At 32.5% G+C, this 9,789-nt stretch overlaps 1 protein-coding gene across 3 annotated transcripts; it reads right to left on the minus strand.

Moving 5' to 3' along the window:
- Nucleotides 1-6,486, minus strand: LOC110022522 (SNAP25 homologous protein SNAP33). 3 transcript variants are annotated; one of them, XM_020721507.1, is made up of 7 exons: nt 6,202-6,486; nt 6,061-6,116; nt 3,582-4,094; nt 2,600-2,693; nt 2,393-2,520; nt 1,014-1,111; nt 1-324 (listed from the first exon to the last, which is right to left on the minus strand). In XM_020721507.1, exons 3-7 carry the CDS (start codon nt 4,062-4,064, stop codon nt 225-227), a joined length of 903 nt encoding a protein of 300 aa, XP_020577166.1. In that variant the 5' UTR covers nt 4,065-4,094; nt 6,061-6,116; nt 6,202-6,486; the 3' UTR covers nt 1-224. The 3 variants fall into 3 exon arrangements, with proteins under 3 accessions (XP_020577166.1, XP_020577165.1, XP_020577164.1); XM_020721506.1 differs by lacking the exon at nt 6,061-6,116 and having other exon boundaries at nt 3,582-4,082; nt 6,202-6,485; XM_020721505.1 differs by lacking the exon at nt 6,061-6,116 and having other exon boundaries at nt 6,202-6,485.
- Between the last annotated feature and the right edge of the window lie 3,303 nt (nt 6,487-9,789).

A 9,789-nucleotide genomic window follows, 5' to 3' on the forward strand; every position in this document is an offset into this window, starting at 1 on the left:
TTCCCAAAACTAAAATTCATTACAATAACCAAATACAAAGCGTCTGATTTGATAAGTCAGTGATTGTTTATAAAGAAAAAAAATTACAATGATCACCAACACAGATTTACCACTTAACACCTGCTGTTCATCATCAGCCCAGGTAAAATCCATTGCAATACAATTATCTGAAAAAGTTCTGTAAAAACTTGGTCTTGATCAACAAACACTGACAGATTTCTGTTTTATCTTCCTAGAAGGCGGCGAGTGCGCGCATTGGCACCCTGTACTCTGTAGTTTAGTTCCTGTACATCATCTTCCATGTGATCCAAAGCCTTATTCTGCCTGCAATTAACCATGAAAAAACATAATAAGATTTCCAGATAGAACAGAGCGAGAAGGTCTTTGTGAGAACCTTTTTAGAGTCTGTTTGGAACAGCTATAATTTTTCATAAATATTGTTACAAAGTTGTGTTGAGGATAACTTAGAAAGCTACAGTGAGAATTATATATATTAATTTCTTTTTTTCTAAAAAACTTTCTTATAGTAATCACACTAATGGATTTGGTTGCAAAACCCAACCTTCGATTTTAAAATTTCTAGAAAACAACAAGAAAATAGTTCTTTAAGGCGGTGATTGGCTGTAGCCTAATTTATGTTAAATAGGATTTATCAAATCAAGTAAATCCGATCTTCAGTGCGACGGAGATGAACTCGCGAGCGATGATAGGGAGAAATTCTTAAATTTGTCTCACAATCGGATTTACTAAATCCGGATTTATGCCCTGAAAGAGACGAAGCGTAGGGAGAAAAGATGAACGTGAAAAATTTCGATTTAATAGAACGTTGAATTTAATTTTCATTTTTTTGATGTTTGATTGGGTTTACGCTAAATCCTGGCTAAATCCTGTTTATATTATACTACCAAACACCAAGCGGTCTATAACACATAGCAGACAGAAAATTATTCCAAACTAATCTTTTTAACGAAGCAGCTACATATATTCGAAGGGAATAAATAAACAATCTTTACCTTTCAATTTCAGATCCCATGTCTAATGCCATTGATTTGAGCTCACCCAATATGTTGCTGAGGTCTGAAAGTGCATCATCTTGCTTTGCCTTCTCCATCTGGTCAATCAAAAAGGAGTAACAAGTATATGATGAAATACCAGTTTAGAGCACTTCATTCTGCAAATTATTTATTTCCATTTACATATATAACACCCAATCACTATGTATTTACATATCTAACACCTATACTTTACTTTTTAAATTTATACCAACAAATCTTTCATATCACATCTAAAATACCACTATTAAAAAGTTAAAAACATCTTTTTCATGCATTTGAAAGGTGGGGCATATATGTAAACATAAAAGTGAAAAGCATCAAAATGATCCCGTAAGTAATTTGAGGGTTTGTATAAGTGTCAATTTAATCCGCATGGAGGACTATTTCAGCCCATATTAAAAGAGTCGGGAGACTAATTTGACACTTTTATCTCTGGGAGGACGATGTATCTTAGTGTATGCTTTTCGCTCATGAAATGAAGATCTAAATTGGAGTCTAAAGGCCTTTGTTTGAATATATCTATAATTGAATGCATGGAAGTAGTCGTAGCTCTAGTGGCAGAGTTATAAGTGTGGGTGATCAAATCATTAAAAAGTGTGAACATTTGTTTTAAATATCTAGAGTTTATTGTTAGAGTGATAGTGATATAGATGGGGATGTTATTAGTAGAATTCAAGTTGGTTGGAGGAAGTGGAGGTATGCATTGGGCCTATTGTGTGATAGAAAAAGTACTGCTTATACTCGAAGGAAAATTTTATGAGATGGTGGTAAGACTTGCAATGCTTTATGACGTAGAATATTGGTCTTTAAAAGAGAAACATAAAACAAAGTTAAATGTTGCTGACATGAGAATGCTTAGGTGAATGAATGGCTTGATACTTAGAGACAAAACGTGAAATGAATTTATCTATGAAAGAGTTGGTGTAGCTCCAGTGGAAAACAAGATTAGAGAGTCCTGTCTTAGATGATTTGGTCACATTAAACATCGATCATCTGATGATCCGGTTAGAAGAGTAGATGCTTTAGAGTTGACTTATGTTAAGTAGGGCAGAGGTAGACTTGGGCATATTATATAAAAAATAATCTTAATCTATTATAATTAAATGAAAATATGACACTTAATAGAATGCAATGGAGAAAAATGATTTATGTAACCGACCCCACTTAGTGGATAAAGGCTTTTTATTGTTGTTGTATAGACTACATGACTAAATGGTCCCATGTAAAAATAGTCTGAGGATTATTTTGACTCTTTATTAAAAATTAAAGTTTAGATGTTAGACATGTTAAAACATAAGAATTGAGTGGTATGTATGCAAATCTTCCATTTAACTAACCTCAACCCTTTGCAAGGCAGATGAAGGTTCATCCCTGAATTCAGGGGGATTCGATCGGGACCGAGGAGAAACTAATCCGAGTTTTTGTCTCTGCTCCATATGATTGCCCCTTCTTATGAAAGAATCATCTACGAGAGGTAGTGAAGTTAGATGAAATTCACCTTCAAATTCACAATAAATTCATGTGAAATGCATTCTATGCTTTACCTCTTGAAAGCCTAGGTCCTTTTATATCGCGGCTTTTCTTAGGTTTCCAAGTTTTCGAAAAGAGCCCGCCAAGACTTCCGAGGAGCCTTTCCCCCTAAAAAAAAATGTAGACGATTCAATATGATTCCTTTCCATAATGATTGTAATTCTACTACAAGAAATATAAGTGAGATGATAACTTGGGAAATTTACATATATTACCACAGTTTTTATGTATTTACATAACACCCAAAGTTTGATATTTACACATTTAACATCTTGGTGTCATAATCGTATGCATGAAAATGTGTATTTTACTTTATAAAATTTACCGATGGTGATATCTTTAATGTGATGTTAAAGATTTGAGTGGCATGAACATAAATATGAGAATTTAGGTTTTGGATACGTAAATACATAAGAACTGTGTAGCATGTATGTAAATGCCCCTAACAAGTTTCAAAATGACAAAAATGATAAATTTTGAAGGACTATAATTTCGATAAATACCGTATTAGCTCCTTCATTGGTTTAGTCCAATATTTATCAAATCCCAACATTCACAAGGTCGGATTTAAAGATTCTCCCTCACAAATCTTAAATCTCAAAAAATAACTAAATAGTTCATCAACATTTGACAGGATTAAACAGTTCATCATGCTAGATAACTTTTTTGGTTTTAATCCTCTCAAAAGTTATTAAATCTACATTTATTAGATTTAATAAATTCTGTCTTATATACATACCACCCAATTCCTATGTATTTACATATCTAACATCATAACTTTGTTTTTTTACATTCATACCACTAAAATCTTTTATATCACATCAAAAATACCACTATCTTAGCTTTTAAAAAGTAAAATACACCTTTTTCATGCATAGGAATGGCGGCAGATAAGTAAAAATTGAAGCTTACCTGGTATATATGTAAATTCATAAAAATTAAGTGGTATGTATGCAAATCTTCCAAAAAAAAATAAATAAATAAAAATTTACATACCCTACTAAGATCTTGATCAATATTTGTTGCAGTTAAGTGAGTTCTAGTTATTTGTTCACCCTGCTGGTGAAGGGTAACAAGAGTCTTAGAGGAAACTTCTCTAATCTCTTCAGCAACCTTCAAAGAGGCATTTATTTTCTGTGTGGTCTCCTCTGCATGCTGTACAGCATACTTCTCCAGTTCCTGAACTGATGACTGGCTCTCAAAACCATTATATTCATCGAGTCCATTCTCGTACCGATTCGTCCCGGCGGCAAAAGCGGAACGCGAAGCTGGTGAATGCCCACTTGCTTCATAAGTAGATTTTGGACCTCTGTGGCTCGACTGGTTGATTGCCGGAGCAGACGAAGCTCTTGTAGGTCGAGCATTTCTTTCAGTGTCCGAATCAGAGTCGAAAGGGTTGTTGCTTGAAAAGCCAGATGCTCCATTGTTCTTCCCGTAGAGCTTTGTATTAGGCGTCTTTGGTACACCAACTCTAGACATTTTGTTGGCTCGATAATACTCTATAAAATGCTAGAGAGCCAAAAAGAAAAAAAAAACATCAGAGTTGGAGCAGGAAGAAACAAAATTTGATTGAAAAGCTAGAAACTATGATAAGATATTATTAAATTAGTCAAAATAGCCCACTGACTATTTACATGAATTATTTTAGTCCTAAAGTCTGTAAGTGCCAAATTAGTCATTAGACACTTTTAACATGCACTGAAATGGTCCCTACGGTGACTATTTTAGCCCCCATTAAAAGAGTTTGGAGACTAATTTGACACTTTTATAGACTTTGGGACTAAAATGATTTTTAAAAGGAGCCAGAGGACCATTTTGACACTTTTCTCAATAAAATTAATTCTTATAGATGTTACAACATAGAAAGAGTTAAGAAAGCAAAGAAAAATCACGAAGAAAGTTTCAAAAAAAGGGCGGATTCAATAGAACACAATAAAAAAAACTCCGAAGCATGTCACACTTTGATTAGGATTTTAAGAAATAGGCTACAAAACTTAGCATTTTCGCTACACCTTATCCAAACATTAATAAAAACCACAACAAAAGTTCAATGGAAAAGAAAATGTTATAATAGAATCTTTCATAAGTTTAATAAATAAACCCATGACAAGTTACAATCATTCACCATAGCGTAATAAAAGATTATGTACAGACACCGGCGGCAATAACATGTGTTATGTAAAAGGGATAATCTCCTAAAAATGTATTGTGAGTAGAACAATCATTAACAATGTTATGATAAAGTTATTCGGCTCAAGAAAAACTTAATTCGAGTAAGATTTAGTAAATTTTGTAAATCTTGAGAGGATTAAAATATGAAAACTACTTGGATGACCCTTTTTACCTCTTTATATATACGAATAAATGGTTTAAGGGGTTGTTTAGTGAAGAAGGCTTTCAATAGGATTTATCCCGGATTTACTAAATCCAAACAAATAGCAAGATGGGGGAGTTCAGTGGATTTATGGATTTAGGGATTTAATTAAACAAATTTGCCTTCAATTCAACCTAAATCCCCAATTTATCAAATCCCGAAGTTCGGTGGATTTATTGATTTACTCAATGTTATGAACGTTAAATCCTACTTGCAGCCAAATATTTACGATTTTTTAGAGGATAAATCAAATCCATTAAATCTTGTCATTGGTGGGATTAAACAAAACCTACATTGTACTAATAACAGGATTGAAACTGGATTTATCAAAATTGTAGGATTTGAAGTCCCAAAGATTTTTTAAGAAATTGCATAATAGAGGACTTAGTGGCATTTACATACTTACCGCCCAATTCCTATGCATTTACATACATACCTAAAAATTACTTTTTACATTTACACAACCCAAATCATTAGAATCACATAAAAAAAAATACCACTATTTTAACTCTTGAAAAGTGAAATGCGCCTTTCCATGCATATGCGCGACATAATAAATGTAAAAAACGAAGTTTAGGTATTAGATATGCAATTACATAAGAATTATGTGGTGTGTAAATCTTCCATAACACTATTTCCACAAATCCCATTTCAAATCCATTGTTGATTGAATCTACAATTTGTTAAATCCCATCATTCATAGGACTAAATAAGGATTTAAACATTCCTCCTCTCACAAATCCTAGACCCTAAAACAAACAACAAAAGGTTTTATTCAAATTTGATATTTTTCAATTGCAAATTCAAACTTTTTTCACATTTTAATCATAAAGACTTACAAAATCAGGATTTTCTTAACCCTAATTGTAACCAGACAGCCCCAAAGATTTCCTGAACAACCCTACAGAATTAACCACCAAATCTCCATTAGAAGAAAACAAAATTACTAATAAAATCAAATCTGCAAAAACAGGGCATCTACGGTTCCAACATATCCCACGACGACCAGCGTCCCAAATTTAGCAAAATAATTATCGGTCAAAAAATAATCCCATAATCAACACACAGATTATCCTCCGACAGCTCAAACAGGATCAATACCCCAAAACAAGACCGTCCCTTTCCGCCTGATTCTATCAAGATCACACCAACAAACCCTAAAATCGAAGAAGAAAGAATCAATTGAAACTTTTATAAAATAAAATTCAGAAAACAGAGCGGAATTAGTGAAGAAAAGATTACCTGAAAAGCCCCAAACGATCTTCCGAACTCAAGAACCCTAAACCATAAAATAAGGCAGCGATCGGCGAATCGTTCAAAGCTAGAATCTTTCAAAACGCGCTGTTACTCGGAGAACTGCGGAGGAATTAAAAAAGTCTGCTTGCAGAAGAATTTAACCACAAATTAACAAAGAAAAAAAAACAATAAAAACGAAGAAAAATCTTCTGAAGCGTTGAAGAGATCAAAGAAGTGTTGTGGAAGGGGAAGTCGGTAAACGATTTCTTAGCCATGAAAATGGACCGTTGGAAGGGGTGATGCCTCTACGCGGCACTGCTTTGATCACTACCGTTCATTTTGGTCAACAGATGATCGGATGGTCAATGCAGAGTATTGTGGTTCCTTTGGTAGGTCTTTTGCAGCTTTGAACTTCTAGAAGGATTAGCTTTCCTGAAATATATATGTATAATTTATCATTAAGAATAAGTACAATGATTAGTATATTAATTACAATTTTGAATATCTTTAATCGTAATGATAAGTTTATAAATTGATAATAAAAACACATTTTTAGTAGAATTAATAATAACATAAAATTAATACAAATTTAAAAAGATAAAAGAGAAACAAATAAACAAGAATTTATCTAAAAAAGAATTTAATAATGTTTTAACACTCCCTCATAATATAAAAATGATATATATATATATATATATATATATATATATAATCAACGATTTCTCTAATGACCTATCGATCTGCCTAGCCTTAGCAGGAGTTTAATACCGATATAATAATATTTTAATATCATACAAATTTCATGCACCACAATCAAGGCACATGAATATAACTATAATATACCCAACACTACTTATAAATAATTATGAATTTGTAACAATGAGATTTAGATATTAGAAATACAAGACATAAGTAATTAAATATAATTTTATGCAATAATAAAGTAATATTGATTGTTCATGAAATTCATTATGAACAAGAAATAAAATTTACTTCAACCATATTGACAAATTTGAAGGTATCATTAACAAATCTATAGCTAGCTAGAAATCAAATATAAGTAGTAAGGATGCAACTCATAAAAATAAAGGGTATGTTTTTCCCCTAATAATTAATAGTTACTTAACTTGAGAAAATAAATAAAATTTCAAATTTAATAGTGATTCAGCCAAAGTCAAAGAGTAGGTCCTACACATAAAAATTTTGAAATATTAACAATTATGCAATTATATCATTAAAACTAATTATTTATTGAGTTAGGAGTAACCTAATTGATATTTTTATTAATGTTGTTGTTGTTGTTGTTATTGTTATTATTAATTGTATAAGAATACATAGGGAATGATTTGAGATTAACCTTATCTTAACCTAAGAAGATTACCTAGCAAAAACATAAATAACAAATCAAATCATTAGGAAATAACATTATTAAAGGAAGGAGAATAATAAGAAATGAGGGGAGAGCCCACCTAAGGCCTCCAACATGGGAAGAAATTTGTCCATTAAGGAGGAGGGATAGCTGAGAGGGTGAAGGAAGGTGGAAAGAAGAGGGGTTTTGGTGAATGCTAAGGGGAGACTGAATGACACATGGGAAGAGGGTTATGAGTCATCCGATGCCCAAGCCCACTTTCCCTTAAATTAAGGTTGGGAGTTGAACACATGAAGCAAGTTTAGGAAGGCGACGATGAGCGGAAGAAAAAGGTGTGCTAAGAATGTGTTCGAAGTGAGAAAGTGATAGGGAGCGGAGGAAGTAGAGGAAAGAATGATATGACTTATGCAATAGTGGGAGTTGAACACATGAAGCTAGTTTAGGAAGGCGACGATGAGCAGAAGAAAAAGGTGTGCTCAGAATGTGTTCGAAGTGAGAAAGTGATAGGGAGCGAAGGAAGTAGAGGAAAGAATGATATGACTTATGCAATTAAGAGAAAGAAGGTATCACTCTATTAGTGTGATCAAGGCATATTGACAATAATTTAGGGGAAGGCTGCGTGGTTCTGGAGGGGAAGAAAATTAATTTTTCGGTGCCTACATACTACTTCCATTAAAGAATTCGATCCCTAAATTCATACCCAATATTACATCAATCTTAGCTAGTGAGAATATTATAAGTGTAACAAATATATGCAAATTGTTGATAATAAAAACACACTGCGTAACAACTACAGATGAGTGAGATGCATACTTAATGCTAGAAGTGACTGTAATGAAAACTCTGATGCACTAAATGTAAATTTATGTGATGCCCTGATATAAAATTGTACTTTCAATGGTTGCTTAAAAAATAGAGATGATTCCTGCCATCACCTCAGAAGCTTTAATGGTTTTGCATCATAGAAAAATACTTGAGATGGAATTGTCTGTATGGCTAGCTCCAGAGCCTGAGGTCACTAAGATTAGTACTGCACCATTGATGTGTGTTGATACGTCAGTGGCAACAACTGATCTCGGTTGAATATATTTGTGTAAAATTTATAAAGTTGACTCCGCTTTATAATAATACCAAAAACTTGAAGTGGTATTTTAATAATAATAATGTTAGGCTCTTAAGATTGAGATTCTACGCAAGTATACATATTGTTATCAAGTAATATAAAACTTTCTGTTTAAGTCCCAAATATTGATCCCACGAGGAAAATTTAAATTTGAAATGATAAATTAACTAGGAAAATCACAGAAATCATGCAAAATTACTGTCACTAATTTTGAATTTTGAAGATACTATCAAAGCTAAATTATTTACTACTAACAGAATTTAAAATTAATAACTACTAAACTATGTTTATATGATGAAATTTTCTAAGATGAAAAAACATCTTTCCCACTACAATGAGTTTTTTGTGAAATGAGATGAGATAAATAGTTTAAATATGTATTGTGTCAAATAAAAGCACTTTTAATTCTCTACCTTGATTCAGTGTTATAGAAAATCATTGACTAATCATATGTTTAGTCCCTAAATTCATGGCTAGGCTAGGAGGATACTGGCTCCCACTCCAGAGCTCCCACTTCCCTTCCCTTGAAGGCTCTGCTTTTGTTTTTAAAAACTAAGATCGAATTGGGGATTTTTAGTCTGTCACTCTAGAAATATCAAATTCTACACCCAACAAAGTATATTTTCCCATTTATTTGCACTTAATTCCATGAACGAAATACTCCTTCATGGACTTAAATGTGATTCTCACTATGTTGTAGAACTCATACTCCATTTCCAGGATCATATGTTTCACAACATATTTTAACAATTCAATTGGCCGGATCGAAAAGTAAATTAAGAGCGGAGTTGAAAAACCATCACAATTTATTTTAAATTTTAACATTGACACATCCACATTATCTTTTCTTTTCAACAGATCTCAGAGTAGGGAGAAAGATAAAGTAAACTACTCAGACTTCATGAGAAAGATACAACAAAACATAAATTTCATATATAAAAGAAAGTTCATATAAAAATAATAAACAAGCAACACTTATTTGAAACTCTTTTTCAAAGCAAATCCTTTGTAGCCTCTCTTAGGAAATGTAGGAAGAAGAAATCTCTCATTTTTTTTTCCTCTCCAGCACTTCTTAGAGAAGAATTCACACTTAAACTCACCA

The sequence above is a fragment of the Phalaenopsis equestris genome, unplaced genomic scaffold, assembly GCF_001263595.1.
Source record: "Phalaenopsis equestris unplaced genomic scaffold, ASM126359v1 Scaffold000196, whole genome shotgun sequence".
Classification (NCBI taxonomy): domain Eukaryota; kingdom Viridiplantae; phylum Streptophyta; class Magnoliopsida; order Asparagales; family Orchidaceae; genus Phalaenopsis; species Phalaenopsis equestris.